Raw genomic sequence first — 19,189 nt, 5'->3', positions numbered from 1 at the left:
CCCACCAAGACAAAAGACACACATCCCACCTCCACTACTTCAATGCTGTATGGGAAGTCTCCCCTTACAAGAAGTTAGTGGCTCAAAACAAAACCTCCTTACAAAATTCATTATCACTAACAATTTTTAAAAATTTGGAGAAGCTAAGAAGCCAGGTTCTTTCTGGCTAAAGTTGAATATTTCTATAATGGCAGTAAGCTTCCAGCAGACACCACAACAAAGCACCGTCGGCTGCTGAAATCTGCAAAATTGATATATTTTCAATAGAATTCCTTTTCTATTGAAAAAAAAAAGTCTTTAAATTACATTAAATAAATCTCTTTGTCCCAAAGAAATTGTCTAGTTTTTATTATGATGCCTAGAAAAGATAGGTAACAGCAAGCAGACAAGGATAACAGTACAGTGCAATGATTTGTGTCCATTTATCCCCTGGAGCCAATCAGCAAAACTAGTGCCAAGCTTGATTATGTAGAATAGCACGAGTGAATTAACCAAGCAACAACTGACATTCAAGCTGATGACCACATTTGTAATGGTAGGTCAGACTAACAAAGAATAAACAATAAAAACGGGTAAAACTAGCTTAATTTTTAAAGGTTTCTGATCCATTTTGTAACTCTGAAAATATCCTCATGTGGTACCATGTAGACATCACAGAAAAATCATACCTGGAAAAAGAGGCTATATATCAAGTACATACTTCAGGTTGCCTTCTTCCCCAAAGTCATTGCCTGACATTAAGCATTTATTTTAAATTAATGCTAAAAACCTGAAAAGGCAAAATTTTTAAATTAAGTAATTTGTACACTAAAGTTGAAATTCCTAAAACTAGAAAAGAGCTATTAAGACTAAACATTTTCACAGGAATTCCATGAATTTAAATTCAACTGTGAACAATGGCATCCTTTTGTTCTTTTAAAACACTGCTGCCACCTTATGTAACCTATATACACAAAGAAGGTATACCTGGATCCAATTTTTCTGGTCTAATTAAATTTAAAGAGGACTGTATTTAATTTCTACACTTTGCCCCCCACAAAAGAGGTATTATCTACTTCTCTAGGAATAGTGTCAATTTCCTATTGCGTTTTTAAAAGCCCTATATCAGGTACACAATGACAGCAAAGGTTTGCTTTTCACATTAAGCAGCAAATGTCTCTCATCCACTACAAGGTGCTCCATTCTGTAGTGCATAAACAAAACCACTTCCCCTTTAAATGCCAGCTCTTCACAGTTTTTTTTTTTAAAAAGAACTTTGCATAGTTTTTAAGTATAGCCAACATCTACATTAACTGCCAATATGATATGCTTCAAAATCGATCTTATTTTATATTCAAAGTTTTCCTCACAAAAGCAAAATGCCAAGGGACTCCCTAGCCAACTATACTGAAGTTCATCTATTCTTGGAAGTTGTATGTGTTTAACTGAACAATGGTAAGCATCTTTGGGAGTCAACTCTTAGCAGCTAATTTAGTACCAGATTCTTTTAAATATTTACATACTGCACTAATTCTTCTGTCATATACTGTTTTCCAGTCATTAAAGAAAAAAATTGAAGCGAATGAATACCGCACCATTGACTATTCTACTAAAAGTCAGGCATGTTCCACAAAATCTCTACTTAACAATAATAAAACCTATTTGGTTGGAATGTCAGCTTTCTCTAGTAACTCTGCACCAAATACATTTGTTTTGAGTTTCTACTTTGTAAACCTTTAAAAATATCAAATAACCAAAAAATGCAATTAGGAAACTATTTTCCACCCGGGCACCTTTTTGTTACCCAATTGGCATTCTTAAAAGTGTCCTTGTTAGTCTTTCAAATAAAAAGATAAAGAACAAGACATTTTATCTGTTATTAAATTTTGCAATAAGGAAGAAGTCAATTTTATATCTATATAGACATATATATGTGTATGTATATATATATATATAAATACACAACAAAAACAAACTATGAGGGAAGAATAAAGAGGAACTATTGCAGTCTTTAAAAGGTGTAAGGTAAATTAAATTTTAGGCATGAGGACCCCCTTATAGAAAAATTCCTCAGTACCAAGCATGATCACACCCTCAGATTCAGATTCTCTGTGCAGCCTTGAGATACATAGTGTCTGAAATGTACTTACTGAATGGGATCCATTTGAGGCAAAAGTAATCAAAGGCAAGATTCATCTGTCTTCAAAAAATGAAGGCATGTAATCCTTGTTGTTTAACAATCTCCCAGTTTTCTCTTTAATTAATCTGACAAAAACTCACAATTTTTATACCCTGGTAATATTTAGAAATGGTAAACTGGACAGATATATTTTAATTGGATTTTTTTTAAAAAGCATGTTCACCACATATCCTAGGACTAAAGTTGTCTAACATAAAAGACAATTGAGATTTGACCAAGAGAAAATGAGGGGAAAACATCCATAAATCTATATTACTCTAATACCTCAAAATACAAATTAAAAGTCCTTAATTGTTTAAAACAAATTAAGAAAAAAAAATCATTTCCTTTGGCATCATCAGAAAATAATTGGGCTACAACAAGGAAAGGTAATTGTAGGAAAAATCCCAGGCTTAACCAAACAGTATAGAAAAAACTGAGATTTGTGTTTATTATGAACTAAAAGTTTGCTATTGATTAGGGAATTCTAAAAGGTTTTGGAAGAACTGGTTCCCTTTAATTTCTTATTCTAACCTTGTAACATATTTAATAATGGTTCTTATTGCTTCCAGTATCAAGAATACAAAAAAGTCAAATATGAACACCAAACTCATGGTTCAAAAACAATTGATGTCTGCATCTTTTAAAAACTTTTCTGGCTTAGGATAATAATCTGTTAGGGAATGGAAGCTTTGAATACGACATAGACCTAATTCAGTCTGCCAACTTTGCTTTCTTCATCTACCCTGAAAATTTCATACAATTATTATATTTAAAGCATATGCCTGTCTGCATGAAGTTAATTCAACATTCAATAAATGGTCACAATGATATCTGAATTTGCAAAACTAATAATTTTCAAACTTTTGAATTCAGGATGAAATGTCATTTTAATACGAATAGAAAGTCTGAGACTGTATGTACACAAGAAAGTAAGATTTTCAATTCTGGTATTATCAGAAACATCATAAAGAAAGCTAGGTTTATAACACACTTCTATTTTCTTTCTATGTGCATTTGAAGTATGTACAGGAAAACATTAACACGGCTTCCATGTGTCAACATGGGGAAAATGTAAGCAAAAGTGAAATTTTAAGTACCTGATAAGCAATCCCTACAATAAAGCCCAAAAATAATAGAAAACTGTTGCAAACTGTTGATTGCATCAAAGCAAGTACTCAAAGGAAATCTTCAACTGCTGAGACAGTTTTTAAAAAGTGTCCAAACAGCGAAAATTAGGTTATGTTTTTCCCATAATTACAGGGAAATCACAACATTAAGAATGTACTGGTCTCAGAAGAAATAAAATCAATAGCCCCATTTTTGTACCACCTCTAATACATGAAAGTTCCAAGACTGTATTTTAAGTGTAATGACAAAATATTCCATATGTCATCTGAAAAGGGAACATAAGCTACTATAAATGGCACATTATCAACCAGAAACAAGGGAAAAATAAATTTATCATTAGAATATGTCAAATGAAGAGAAAGTACATGTGGTGTCCCAATCCAATGATGGGAATGGAAACGGTTCTGAATAGTTCACCATTTTCAACTTTGGGTAAGTCTTTAGTTTTCTAAGCACACAAATATTTAAAATGGTGCTCTCTTCAGCTACCAGGTTCTAAAAGGTCTAGCAAAGTACACGCATGCAAGTAAATTCACAGGCACAGAAGATCAATGTTAAAAACATTAAGGTAGCTGTGATGAATGACATCAACAATTTGGATGGCCTTAACACGTTCAAAATATTACTTAAATAATTATTCAACAAAATCCTGAAGCAAACTCTTGCTAGTCTTGGTCACACTGCTAAATGCTAAAGTTAGCATGTTTTGTTTTTCCATAGTCTTAGCTGAGCTCAAAGAATTTTTACACTATTTAGTAAGAAAAAAAATTAAAGTATTTCCCCTTTTTAAATTTACACAGGCGTTTAATTAGCTTTATTTACAGAGCAGGGTTTTTTTTTTTTTCCTCAGTCTTCAATCATGCCTAGATAATAATTAGGCAAGAATGCCAGTTTTAAAAGAATCTATGCAGAATTCTAAAAATAACAGATGGTGATGCTCCTCAAGAAGGGGGCAAACTGGACTGGACTATAGCAGCAGCTTTCTCTCTATGCCTCAGTTACTCAGAAGCAATTCTGTTGCAGTCTCTACATCCCATGATTTTGAAGACAAGGCCACTATTACTGCATTCTGGAGAGAAAAGAGATAGGGAAAAAAAAAATCAATCCCAAAGAAACATTTCTACAGCATTTTCAGTTTCTGCTTTTGAATCGGTAAATCTTACATAAAGTTTCTTTCATAAAATATTTACTTAGGATAACTGTATTGTATGCATATATAATAAATATAAATCTTTTTAAATAAGTGATTTAGCTGTTAGGAATTCTTTTATTTAAATGAAGATACAAAGGAAAACAGGTAATTTGGTAGCAAATGTCAACTAAAAATGATTGTCAGAAACAGTAAAGATCACATCATCAGCCTTTCCAATCTCTCTCCATGATACCAAATAATAATAATAAAACAAAAACTAGTATACATGATATGCACTTACCCTATCAAAGCCCATAGCACATAGGTTTTCTATTTTTTTGGTGTATTCTGGACTAGAAACTGGTGCTCCAGCATACACATGTGCCCAAAGTCGAGCTGTCTGTTTGAACATTTCCGGATTTTGTTTGTACTATATGAAAACAAAAGGAAACACTATTTGGACCAAATAAAATATCTAATATTATTTAATAACAAGCATTTCAGGTGGTAATATTTAAAAACCCTGACCAAGCTTCCAAGTTCTATTACAAAAGGAGTATACTAAAAATTTTCCTTTATTAACATATAGATCAACATGTCAAATTTGAAGTCATGGTACAAATCTTGACTCTAAAACTCACTAGAATTAAGACTGTGCAGAAGATCCTTTTACTTCTCTTGAACCTGTTTCCTCATCTAAAAAATGTCAATAATAATCATTTAAAATACCTACTTAACATGGAAACTGCGTGCACTACAGATAAAATTGTTATTACTAACATTTCATTGTGGGTCTTTCCCTCCTCTGCCAGAGATTACAAGGTTTCAAATGCTTCCACCCTATTTGATTCAATCATAACTTAATAAATCCTTCACTAATCATCACTCTGGGTGAATCTCAAATTATTTAACCCTCTGTTAAATGAACATGATTCCACCTTTTTCAAACTATATAGTCTCAATAAAATCTTTTACCACCCTAAAGGAAATTTTTATTAACAGGGTCATATAGATTAGGCATATATTTTTTTTGGTGGGGCAACTGGGGTTAAGTGACTTGCCCAGGGTCACACAGCTAGTAAGTGTCAAGTGTCTGAGGCTGGGTTTGAACTCAGGACCTCCTGAATCCAGGGCCAGTGCTCTATCCACTGCACCACCTAGCTACCCCCATTAGGCATATTTTAACTCTTCTTCAAGTTGTTCTAATTTTTATTTATGATACATGAGTTTGATTATTACTTTTCGTGACCCAAAACAAAAGAACAGAAAAAAACCTAGAATGTTGATTATAAGATTGTTACACAGTAATATCTGTACCAGGAAAAAATCGCTAAAGGGGGAAACACAGTTTTGTGACATTTAAAGGCTGGCAATAACTATCAACACTAGCAAACTAAAAAAAAAAATTTGGTGCCTAAAAGCTAAAATAATAAAATAAAGCAGATTTAAGTTTCTTAAGACTTACCTTCTATTACCATTAACTTGAAAAAAAGAATTACTAACATTCCAAACACACCTTGAATATTAATTGTTGAGTATTTATTATGCCTGATTTCAACAATAATTACAGTTCAGATTTCAACGCGAACATTTATATAACTTGCTTCAAGGAAAATGGTAATGCTTTTGTAAACATCTGGGAATAAGTACACTAAATAATTTTTCTACAATTTAAAAAGAGAGACAAATACCCTCTCTTGCAGTGTAATATGAATCCAACAGCCTCTCAAAAGAAAATAATACCAATTAAATTTATCAAATCTTTATTAAGCACCTACTATGTCAGGCATTGTGCTAGGTGTTGAGGCTACAAAGGTAAACATGAAGCCATTCTTGCCTTCATGGAGGTTCCAGTCATATTCATGAATAGGTCTATACAAAATGAATACAAGAATAAATTTTAAGAAGGAAGGAGTGCATTCTAAGCAAGGAGGGCAGCCAGTATAAAGACTTAGACTGAAAATGGAGTATTATATGTGAGGAGAAGTAGGGCAAGTTGGGCTAAAACACGGAGTGCAGGAAGAGAAGATATGTATAGATATATATAAAATGGGTCAAAAAGGTAGACTGAGAACAGGCTATGAAGGGCTTTAAAATGCTACGGGAAGTTTGCATGAGATCCTGAAGGCAAGAGGGAATCATTGAAGTTTATTGAGTAGGTAAAGATTTTAGCAAATACATGCTGGATAAGGTTTAGGATGTGAAATTCAAAGATAAAAACCAGAAGACTAGTTTAATATTGATCAAGACCCAAACTAGGGTAGGGACTATGTGAGTAGAGAAAAGGGAAAAGAAAAGGAAGATATGTGAGAGATGTTGGGGAGGGTAAATCGATAAGATCTAGCAACTAATTAAAAGGAGGAAGGAGGTTGAGGGAAAGCAAGGAGTTAAAAGTAGTATGATTCAAAGGAACTGGGTATGGGGCAGCTAGGTGGCATAGTAGATAAAGTACTGGCCCTGGATTCAGGAGGGTCTGAGTTCAAATCTCTACTCAAGACACTTGACACTTACTAGCTGCGTGACCCTGGGCAAGTCACTTAACCCTCACTGCCCTGCCCCCCCCCCAAAAAAACCCCAAGCATTTTGGGCAGCTAGATGGTGCAGTGGATAGAGCACTGGCCCTGGAGTCAAGAGGACCTGAGTACAAATCCAACATCAGACACTTTCCAGCTGTGTGACCCTGGGCAAGTCACTTAACCCTAACTACCTCACCAAAACCAAAACCAAAACCAAAACAAACCAAGCAACTGGGTGACACTAATGATGACAGTACCCATAACAGAAATAAGGACATTTGGTAGAGAATGGCTTTGTTGGGTTGAGATGAAATAATGTAAATGTGTAATGGATCCTGAAGGCAACAGGGAATCACGTGTAATGGACTCAGGGTTTTAATCCTTTAAGTTTCCTCCAAAACTGTTGAGCAGCAAGTAATGAAGCAAGAGTAGATAAAGATCATGGTAAGAGACAGTGTTTGGTAATTATGCACCTCAATAAGAAGATCAAGCAACTAAAGAGTCAATTACAGTATAAAGTTAAACTGGTTTATTACTGGGTTCAGATTGGGCAAAGAAATGGCAGCCATAGAGAACAATTAGGGACAGGGGGATTCCTGGTGAGGATGAAAAATTGTTTTAGGAGTAAAGCTAGGGAACAATAGAATGATATCAAGTTATGATCTGATAAAGAAATAGTGAAGTTTTTGACTTGTAGATGTTAGTGACAACAATGTTATCCTTATGGGTACTAAGAAGAAGGCAGTGAGTCATGTGAGTTGAAGAGGAGGAGGAATTGAGGATCAAAGTATTTGAGAACATATTAAAATTTATTTTTTTAAAGACATTTAAAATTTTAATTATATAAAATTAGCATAATAAATGACAATCTTACTGCCTACTACTAATTATTCCCAATTTTATGCCTCAGGACCATCAACTCTGAAATCAAGGAATGAAGATGCTGGTTGATACTAATGGTCATAAGCTATTATCTGCCAAATTCAAATCCAATTTCAACTTAATGTATTGTTGATCCTTTCTGAGAAGGAAGGATGAACAAAAAACAAGAGAACTAAAACCCCAAAATGTAGATCTATGTTAAAATCTAAATTAAATTTTCTTAAAGTATGCAAATTATTTTATTTCAGTATTTTACTTAGTTAAATGAACCAAATAAAGTGATCTTTCATTCTGTACTATAAACATAGTATTAGATCATTCTGACTCAAACACTTGGCATGCACATAAAATAGAAATCATATTTTCCCGAAACTCAAGCCAAAGACAAAAAGAATCAAATATCCTTCAGCTACTTCATCTTCATCTAGGTTTTATTTTATGAACATTGCAAAAACAAAATTCCATGGGAGATGTCAGCTAGAGAGAATGGGTATAATCTTTTTTTTTTTTTAAAGTGAGGCAATTGGGGTTAAGTGACTTGCCCAGGGTCACACAGCTAGTAAGTGTTAAGTGTCTGAGGCCAGATTTGAACTCAGGTACTCCTGACTCCAGGGCCGGTGCTCTATCCACTGCGCCACCTAGCTGCCCCGAGAATGGGTATAATCTTATGAAAAGTATAAATGATACCGATAAAGAAAAGAGGGTATCATCTAAAGAGGACAATGTGTAGACATAAGGAACTCACCAACAATCTCAGAATTTTCAAAGACATGCAAGGATAAGAATCAGTAAATGAGAATTAATTTTAAAAACATCCTTGAGGGGCAGCTAGGTGGACCAGTGGATAAAGCACTGACCCTGGATTCAGGAGGACCTTAGTTCAAATCCAGCCTCAGAAACTTGAGACTTACAAGCTGTGGAACCCTGGGCAAGGAACTTAACCCTCATTGACCAGCCTCCTCCCAAAAGCTTGGAAATTGTCAACTATTTCAAAGTCCCAAACACAAGGTACAGCATGCAATAAATGCAAACAACCAAAACAAGAGCTGTTCTATAGCTGTGTAAGGAGCAATGAGAAGATTAAAGGATTAGAATTCTGTTGCAAGTTAATGTTATAACAGAGATGAAAGAGTTAGTTCAATTCTCCTTATGTTTTCTATGCTATAGAAAACACTTTGTCATTCTAAGCACACAACAGACTGGTTAACAAAAAAAATGGGGGTGGGGGTGTGAAGGGCTGTTGAAAATCCTAAAAAAGAAGATGGTAAGAGACTATCCAACTACAATCAGTTTAAGTCACCAAGTTCATAATAACTACCTACCAGAGTGCTGAAATAACCTGGAAATGTGCTCATTTAGTTGTAAACAATGACCTTTGAAAAATCTAGGAGAATAGAAAGGGTGTCTTAGGGATTTAGATAATATTATTTTTAAATTTTTTGACAATGAAAAGATTGTGAATTTGTTTTGTTTTCTTTTTAGTTTTTTGCAGGGCAATGGGGGTTAAGTGACTTGCCCAGGGTCACACAGCTAGTAAGTGTCAAGTGTCTGAGGCCAGATTTGAACTCAGGTACTCCTGAATCCAGGGCCGGTGCTTTGTCCACTGCGCCAGCTAGCTGCCCCCGATTGTGAATTTTTTAAATGATAGCTGAGTGTTGAGTATAGCATGAATGAATCCTTTAAAAAATGAAGGTAACAGGGGCAGCTAAGGTTACTTAGGCAATGCCTAATCTTGATGACGTGATACTGACTTTCTGGTCACTGCTTCAATTTCTTGACCATTTCTTTAATAATACATTCTTGAATTCTGTTGGGAATGAAGTAAAGCTCACCAACCTAGTTTGTAGATTATATTCATTTCTCTTTTTTGAAAACAGGGACACTTGCTCTTCTCCAGTCCGGGAGAACTGTTTTTTATTAATGCCCATGGTGTTGCAGATTATCATTGAGAAGAGAGCTCAGAAATCACATCTACTAGCGGCTATAAAGCTGTGCATACCCTTTGACCCAGCAATACCACTTTTGGGTCTTTTCCCCAAAGAGATCATAAGAAAGGGAAAAGGATCCACATGGACAAAAATATTTATAGCTGCTCTTTTTGTGGTGGCAAAGAATTGGAAATTGAGGGGCTGCCCATCAATTGGGGAATGGCTAAACAAGCTGTGGTATATGAATGTAATGGTATTCTATTGTGCTGTAAGAAGCGATGAGCAGGAGGAGTTCAGAGAAACCTGGAAGGATTTGTATGAACTGATGATGAATGAGATGAGCAGAACTAGAAGAACATCGTACACAGTATCATAAACATTATGTGACAGACTTGATTCTTGTCACCAATACAACGGTACAAGAAAGCTCCAAAGGACTCATGGAGGAAAAGGCTCTCCAAATCTAGAAAAAAAAAATGTGGAATATGGATGCTGATTGGACCACACTATTTCTTTTGTTTTGGTGCTTTTGTTTTTCTTTTTTGATCTGATTCTTCTCTAATAACATGACTAATGCAGAAATATGTTCAAGCTTATTATACATATATAACCTATATCAGATTACCTGCTGTCATGGGGTCTTAGTAAAATAGCAAAAGTGTTCAGTGACTTCACAGCTGTACCTATAAGATAATCCTGCTGAAAGAAAGACCAATACAAGGACAGCAATACAACAAGGTTTTAATAGATCTGTTTTTGAAAAAGGATAAAATTGATCTGTAAATTGATTTGAAAGCATCTAGGTGATATAGTAGATAGAAGATTACGCTTGACATCAGAAGACTCACATTTATTAGTTAAAATCTATCCTCAGAAATTAATTAGCTGTGTGACTTTAACCAAGTTACTTAACCCTGTTTGCCTCATCTGTAAAATGAGCTGTAGAAAGAACTGGTAAACCACTCCAGTATCTTTGCCAAGAAAACACCAAAATGGGATCATCAAAGGTCATACCTAAATGAAACACCTGAAGAACAATTAACAATAAACTGACTTTACTTTTTCTGTGTGTTTTTTTTTCTGACTTTACTCTTGACTAGAGGTTCTAAGAATGCAATAGCTAAATATTAGTTGCCAATACCAAAAAATATATTATACTGCATATGCTATTAAATAAATATCAAAGAGAATAAGAGACATGTGAGTGGTTAATTTTGCATCCTGGATTTAAAATGCTTAAAACTTAGACTGAAACAACTTTTAAAATTTTATTTACAATAAAATCTGCTAACCTGCCGAAAAAAAGCAGCAACAATATCCCATCTGCTACTTATCAGTGAGTTTATTAATTTTGCTCAAATAAAAAGTATATAAACTAGCCATTCTTTGCAGAGTATCAGTTATACAGAAGCACTCTACTACTGTTAACCGATCAAGATTAATTTTCAAAGTTGAGTGAATAATAAATTCCACGTATCTTGTTTAGTAAATGAATAACTAACAATTCAGAGAATTCTAGTTAAGGAATAAGTATGCAAACTTTCCATAGAAGGCAAGAGATTACTAAAGAATAAATCTGCTCCAAGGTTAACCTCATCATAGCATTCGAGAACTGGCAATCTTGAGAACTTTTAAACACTAAAGCAGAGAAAACATGCTAAGTTTTAAAAGCCTATCAAGTTGATGATACTGTGCACAATGTTCTCCTGGTTCTGCTCATCTCACTCATCATCAGCCCATGCAAGACTCTCCAGGTTTCTCTGAACTCCTCCTGCTCATCATTTCTTACAGCACAATAGTATTCCATTGCATTCATATACCACAACTTTTCCAGCCATTCCCCAATTGATGGGCATCCCCTCAACTTCCAATTCCTTGCCACGACAAAAAGAGCAGCTATAAATATTTTTGTACTTGTGGGTCCTTTTCTCTTTCCATGATTGTGCACAGTATCATCAATATTGTGTGTTGATCAACTGTGATAGACTAAATTCTTCTCACCAATCTAATGGTACAAGAAAGTTCCAAAGGACTCATGATGAAAAAGGCTCTCCAAAATCCAGGAGAAAAAAAAGAAACTGTGGAATATGGACGCTGAATGGACCCTACTATCTCTATTTTTTTTGGTGCTACTGGTTTTTCGTTTTTGAGGTTTTTCCTTCTTGCTCTGATTCATGATTGTATAACATGACTAATGCAGAAATATGCTGAATGTTATAGATCAGATTACCTGCTGTCTAGGAGAGGAGGGCAAGGGAGAAAAAATTTGAAATTGAAAATTTTATCTAAACAAAGGTTGAAAACTTAAATAAATAAATATTTTTTGGGGGAAAAAGCCTATAAGGTATAAAAGAGCTTCTTACTTTATGTTAAATGTTTCAGATACATTACCTGATTTGCTACTACTGCATCTTGTGGATCATCTGGTTCTGCAGCTGCCAATAATGCTTGTAAGGAGAGCAATACTGTCCTTAGAGTCATTGCTGCAGCCCTAAAATTCAAGTATGCAAACATTTTTATTAAAAAAAGGTCCGTGTGTTCCAGTAAGAAAATAAGAAAAAACAAGTTTTCTGGAAACTAAGAACATTAATAAAATGCTGAAATTAAAGGTAATCTTTCTCTGATGATTTTACATTTGAATACTCATCAACATTTTTCAACAAGCCCTAACATGATCTCAGTTGGGTTTTCCCAACCCTGCTGTGAAACAAGGGGTTGGTCTATTATTATTCCCATTTTAGAGAAGAGAAAACAGAACTCAGATGTTAAGTGACTTCCCCAAGATCATACAAGTAGAAAAGTAAGGACTAAATCCATAATCTTCTGATTCTACACTCAGTATCCTTTCCTCTACACGAGAGGTCTGCAAAATACAGTGGCTTGTTCTTCTCCTGCTGTCAAGCAAAAGATAATTTTTACATTTGTAAATAAAAACCATTCTTACCTCTTGGCCTTAACAAAAAACAGGAAGCTCACACTATCATATGATTAAATATAATTATACCATACTGAAATAAAATATTCATTTGTTCTTGATTTTACATTCTTTTCTACTAAACTACTTCTATTTCTCAAAAAGTTTTAGCCAATATGAATTGACCTTATGTTTTACCCAGTTGTCACCAATATCTTGTATGACAGCAAAATTCTGGAAAGCAGGCTGCTTTGGGCTTTCTTTACTGACTTCCTATTCAGTTCTGCAGGGAGAAAGCCAAAACATAAAGTGATGGAAAACTCCTAACTACCCTTTTAGTTCTGATTTTTTTTAATGGTGCCTGAGAAAAATAAGCTAAGCAATACCAACTTTGGAAATATTAAAATATTTCTAAGAAAATATGAAAGCATTAGATGACATTCTAGAACAGTGTTTAGAGATAGAAAAAAAAGCTAAAAAAGAATAAACTACTCAAAATAACTTTTATCTGAAAATTTTTTCAGATAATTTTTTTAATGAAATCAACACTATTATTTAAAAATTTATCTGCCTGTTGAGCAGGACCTACTGGTAGTTGCTCTAAAGAATAGTTTAGACAATGGGGCAGCTGGGTGGCACAGTGAATAGAACACTGGTCCTGGATTTGGGAGATCCTGAGTTTAAATATCACCTTAGACACATATTAGCTGTGTGACCCTGGGCAAGTCATTTAACCCCAAATCCCTTCAAACATCCAGGGTCATCTCCAGTCCTGCTGATATGAATCTTGCCACTGGACCCAAATGGCTCTGGAGGAGAGACTGAGGTTGGTGACCTTGCACAGCCCTCCCTCACTTAAATCCAATTCAGTGAAAGTCATGACATCACCCTGATGTCATGGTCCTCTTCGAGAACGAAGGACAAGCAACAACAATGTTTTAGACATTATCATGTACTTATGGAATGAAGAAAACAGCCTGTTCAGCTTCACAATGCAAATCAGGTAAACTAAAACCAGTAGCACATATGTAGATTAACAGTAAGAAAAGAAATACCCCTTCCATTCTATTACAAGGGAATTATACAAAAATGAAGTTTATTGTTGAAAATCTTAGCAGAATGGAAGAATAAAAAAAATTCATTTGTCAGTGTCTCTAGGGAACTACAAGAACAAAAAAGGAAAAACTTCATACTCTTCCACAAATTAAGTGAAATACTTATTTTTAGAAGGGCAGAATTTAATGTAGAACCTTTGCATATTCCCATGATGTGCCAAAGAATAAAAAATTTCTGAATAAGGAGAAGGAAAACAAAAGGTTTAATATACTGATAAAGTCCCTAAATTTACCTCAGAGCTCAACAAAAACAAAATAAAACAAAAAAGTTGTAATATACTTAGCATAATACAAGCTTCGTAAAATATTAGAGTATCAAACTGGCTCTCACTTCATTTTAAGCCTATCTTGCCATGATCAAGATGTGGGAAACCAGGGAGGGGTGGTGCTGGGGACATGGTGATTATGAGCAAGGTAACTCATGGGGTCCCAGCTTTATAAGGTTAAGACTGTCACAAGATCACTCCCCCTCCTCTCCCTGAGAAGCTTAAGACCTGATATACTGTTCTCTCCCTCTTTCCTGCATTGGGCCCAATATGTGGATCCAGGGAGCATCTCTGCCCTGGCCTGCTGCCTAGAGACCTTTCCTTCTCCCCCTAACCTCCTCTCCCCTTCCCAGCCACAAGCTGGTTGGTTAGTGCTGAGAGAAGCCAAATTTGGGTGCCAAAAGTCGGGCCGAGGCCCAGCGGCTGAGCATTCAAAAGCTATTGTGAACTGAGGGCCCTGAACACACAGCTTGCTGCAGCAGGTGCGGGGGGGGGGGGGGGGGGGGGGGGGGGGGGGGCAAGAGTAAAGCACAAGACCCTGTGAGGAGGCTATGGGGAGCAGCTGCTACCGCCTCGGTCCTGTGTAGAGGGGAGAAAGAGGACTAGAAAGACTCACCCCGCTAGCTGCACGCATACAACTTGCCCAGACCGGCAGCCTGTCCTGTCTGAGGAGCCTTGAGGGACAGAGCCCAGTGCTGGCTCCTCCCCTCTCCGGCCTCAGTTATCCCTCCTCTTCTCTGGTGAAGGGTGCGAGGGGTGCCCCCCCCCCCCCGTCCAGGTGCTTCCATCTCTGGCATCAGCTCAGCCAGGTCACTCGAAGGCCTTTTTAAAAGTAACTAAACCTAAATGTCTCATTTCTGTACATAACTGCCTGAAGATTGGAACAGAATAAAACACCAAAATGAGTATCAGAAAAAAGAAAAGAAAAGATGTGGGAAACTATTTATTTGGGGGGGGAAAGAAGAGAAAAAGAAAAAGGGAACAAAGGGAGGGAAGGAAGGAAATATATGGTAAATAAGCTATGTCACACTTCATGAAAACCATAAATATTGTACCAATATCAAAGTGGGTATACAAAAGTGTGCATAGTTTACATATCAGCTTTTTTTGCTGCTGAGTGGTGGGATTCTCCAAAAGTAATTCTATTGGGATAGAAGTCCTGAAAAATCTTCCTGCCAATGAAGAGAGAGATGTTCAGGAATTCTACAGCTTTGAGTCTTTGAAAAGTTGCCAGGGAGAGACTAAATTACTTTCTCAGAGTCTGTCTTCCTGACTACAAACCTGGCCTCTACCCAACACACTAAACTGCTTTTCAAGCAAAATTTAGTTCATCCAAATACTTACTGCACTATATAATCTTAATGTTTATGATATGAATGCCTGGCTTTAAATGACGATTAATATTAAGTTCATAAAGCCACAACTGCACAGATTAATATAGTAACAAATATTTTAAGGGAAATATCTCATCTTTGCCAGAGCTACATCTTGATGATTTCATTTAGTTGGCCTTTCTAAGTAACTTCAATTTTGACAAGTGAGTATAAATTATAAAAGATGTAGAGCTTTCTAAGTACAGATTCATAAATTCTAAAGGATCACTACTGCATCCATTCCCAGTAGTGATAATCTTGAAAAAATAATTACAAGATAAAAATGGTCTTGATTAAAAAACAAACAAACAACAACAACAAAAAAACCAACTTGTAAAAATCTCCAAAATCCTGAATGGGAAAACTTAGGTCAGATATAAAAATATTATAATACACAGGAAGGAACTACAGATTTTAAAATACCAAAAGGAAATTCTACTGTATTTGGTAGTTTAAAAAAAATATTTTATTTTACCCCCTGTTACATATAAATACAATATTTAATATTCATTTAAAAAACACTGAGTTCCAGATTCTCTTTTTCCCTTCCTCACTTTCCCAGGCCCTAAACAGATAATCAATCTGATGTAGGTTATACATGTTGAATCATACAAAACATTGCATTTGGTACAAGAATATTTATAGCTGCCCTTTTTGTGGTGACAAGGAATTGAAAATTGAGGGGCTGCTCATCAATTGGGGAATGGTTAAACAAGCTGTGGTATATGAATGTAATGGAATTCTATTGTGCTGTAAGAAACGATGAGCAGGAGTTCAGAGAAACCTGGAAAGACTTGCATGAACTGATGATGAGTGAGATGAGCAGAACCAGAACTGTCAAGTGTCTGAGGCGGGATTTGAACTCAGGTACTCCTGAATCCAGGGCCTGTGCTTTATCCACTGCGCCACCTAGCTGGTTCCTATCCTTTACTCTTGAAGAGGACAAATGATAAGAGTGATATTTGACTTGCGTGTGAATTGGATATGAATGAGGCAGAGATGCAGAAAGTAATTGGTCTCACTCTCTCCTCCATAGTTCAGTGGCAAGATAAAAGTAAAGATGGCCTTGAATGCCCATGCAACTTAACAATTATATAGTATCTCTCATTCTTTACCAATAATTTTAAGTGTTTAAATTTCCAGAACAAAATTGTGTGCCTTTCAAGGTAAAACCCAATCCTCAGATTATTTGTGCCTCTCAATTATCATTAGAATAAAGTACAAACTCTTCAGTTTGTATCCTGGAAGTTTTAAAGACCTTTCAAATCTGAATTTTTTCCCTTTCATACCTTTTGGTAGCCTTGGTAATACACTGGCATAGATTTGGAGGTAGGAGGGACCTCAAAGGGTCATCTAATCCAATCACCTCACCAAGGCCCACAGAATTTGATGGAGACGTTTGAACCCAGGTCTTCCAACGGCAAATCCATTTTTCCTTTTTTAAAATTCATATGAACAAAGTAAACGTGTGTGGATAAACCACATAACAGACAAATTTCAGATTTTATAACTAAAAGTTCCTCTGTAACAATACAACCAAAATAATGCGGCTTGAGTTTACAACAACAACAAAACAACCCATCATTAATACATTCTATGCCAGTATTTCTCAAATTATGTCAAAAAATTCTGAGGAACAAGACACATTGTAATGCCAAACAAGCATACTAAGAAAATCCAATTACTGCCCATGTTGGCTGTGAATAATGGGCAAATTCAGCTGATGCACAAAATCAGAGGTTGGTCAAAATAGGTCTTGGGACCAAAATTCTAGCTTGTTGGTAGTATTTGAGCAAGACATATTAAAAGTACCAACAGGGGCAGCTGGGTGGCACAGTAGATAAAACACCAGCTCTGGATTCAGGAAGACCTAAATTCAAACCCAGACTCAGACACTTGACACCTACTAGCTATGTGACCCTGGATAAGTTCCTTAACTCTCATTGCCCTGCCCCCTCAAAAAAGTACCAAGAAAGATATAAAATCATCTGTTTCTTAATCTATTTTAAAATTTTCATGTTAAATCAGTACAAAGGGAACAATCTAATGCAGAGTCCAGCATTTATACTTTAAGATCTAGTTACAAATTCTTCCTTTTTTACTTCTACCTGTACAACTCTTCGCAACTCACCTAAATTAATGATAATTATATTAATTATCTTATTTATTTGTGTTTATTATGTTAATTAACTTATTTATTATTATATATTATTAATCACCTTATTCATTATTTAATAGATTAAAATAATAATTCCAATGGCTAACACTTATATAGCATTTATTATATGATAAGCATGTTAAAATGATTATCACATTTGATCCTCACAACAATGCAGTAGAGGCTATTATTATCCCCATTTTACAGAGGAGAAAACTTAGGCAAACAGTAGTGAAGTGACTTGCCCAAATCACTCAGCTTATAAGTGTCTAAGGATGGATTTAAACTTGGGTTTTCCTAAATACAAGCCCAGTATTCTATCCACTATAACAACTAGCTGTCCCAACTGACCACAACTGTTGGGGGAATTGGAAGACAAATTGGGTTTACGCCAGTATCTTATACCATACAACAAAAGAAACACCAAATGAACATAAGCTTAATATAAAAGATTATCTCATTTAAAAAAAAAAAAAATCTAGACGAATGGCCAGATACACTTTTTGACCAAAGCTTTGAGGGGAAAACAAACAAATTTACATAAACAAAATGAATGTTAATTAAAATTAAAGGAAATGCTAACTGGAAGAAAATTCATCATGTAAATTTGTCTGATAAAAGATCTGATTTCCAAGACATAAAGGGAATGGATATAAATATATAAAATTAAGTCATTCCTGTACTGAAGTGGTCAAATAATACATTGTCATAGGAAAAGAAAATAACTATATTGAAAAATATTCTAGTAACCAGTAAGAGAAATGCAAATTACAACTCAGATTTCACTTTAATGCAGAAAAATTATGATTATTTAAAAAAATGCAAATAAAAAGTATTGGATGAGCTATGGGGGAAAAACTATACTAATGTATTTCATGATAGCACTGAAAACTCGTCAAAAAGATCTAGAAAGGGGGCAGCTAGGTGGCGCAGTGGATAGAGCACCGGCCCTGGAGTCAGGAGGACCTGAGTTCAAATCCGGCCTCAGACACTTAACACTTACTAGCTGTGTGACCCTAGGCAAGTCACTCAACCCCAATTGCCTCACTAAAAAAAAAAAAAAAGATCTAGAAAATATGAAGAAATTATATAAAAAAGAAAAATAAAGGCACTAAATTTTTCATATCTTTTAAGACAATGAAAAAAAAACAAACCTAAAAATTTTTTAAAATTTTTTTAAAAGACTGAATGATACCTGTTGGAGAAGTGGAAAAACTGTAACACTAATGCATTGTGGGTTGAGTTGTGAACCACTCTGAAGATCAATTTGGAACTATACTCAAAGGGAAATCAAACTGTCCATACCCTTTTAACTAGTAATACCGATAGGTCTATATCCCAAAAAGATCACAAAAAAGGAAAAAGAAGCCACATGTACAAAAATATTTCTAGCAGCTCTCTTTGCAGTGGCAAAGAAATGGAAATTGAGGAGATCCCCATCAATTGAGGAATGGATGAACAAGTTGTAGTATATGAATATAATGGAATATTATTGTGCTATAAGATGATGAGCAGGCAGATTTCAGAAAAACCTGGAAAGACTTAAGTGGATTGATTGATGCTGAGTGAAATGAACAGAACCAGAAGAACATTGTTCAAAGTAACAGCAACATTGT

The 19,189-nt window shown here is 35.2% G+C and overlaps 1 protein-coding gene across 3 annotated transcripts in view; it reads right to left on the bottom strand.

The window, feature by feature from the left end:
- Positions 1-527: 527 nt before the first annotated feature.
- The window catches only part of UBE2K (ubiquitin conjugating enzyme E2 K), a 93,004-nt gene continuing 74,342 nt past the window's right edge, over positions 528-19,189 (bottom strand). For all 3 annotated transcript variants that reach the window (XM_043970297.1, XM_043970298.1, XM_043970296.1), the window contains 3 exons: positions 12,139-12,238; positions 4,723-4,851; positions 528-4,358 (listed from right to left, as the gene is read on the bottom strand). In XM_043970297.1, the coding sequence (XP_043826232.1) occupies positions 4,284-4,358; positions 4,723-4,851; positions 12,139-12,238 (304 nt within the window). In that variant the 3' untranslated portion in view covers positions 528-4,283. The remainder of the gene's footprint in view (positions 4,359-4,722; positions 4,852-12,138; positions 12,239-19,189) is intronic.

This window comes from Dromiciops gliroides, chromosome 6 (assembly GCF_019393635.1).
Source record: "Dromiciops gliroides isolate mDroGli1 chromosome 6, mDroGli1.pri, whole genome shotgun sequence".
Taxonomy (NCBI): domain Eukaryota; kingdom Metazoa; phylum Chordata; class Mammalia; order Microbiotheria; family Microbiotheriidae; genus Dromiciops; species Dromiciops gliroides.
This window is presented reverse-complemented; position numbering and strand designations above follow the sequence as displayed.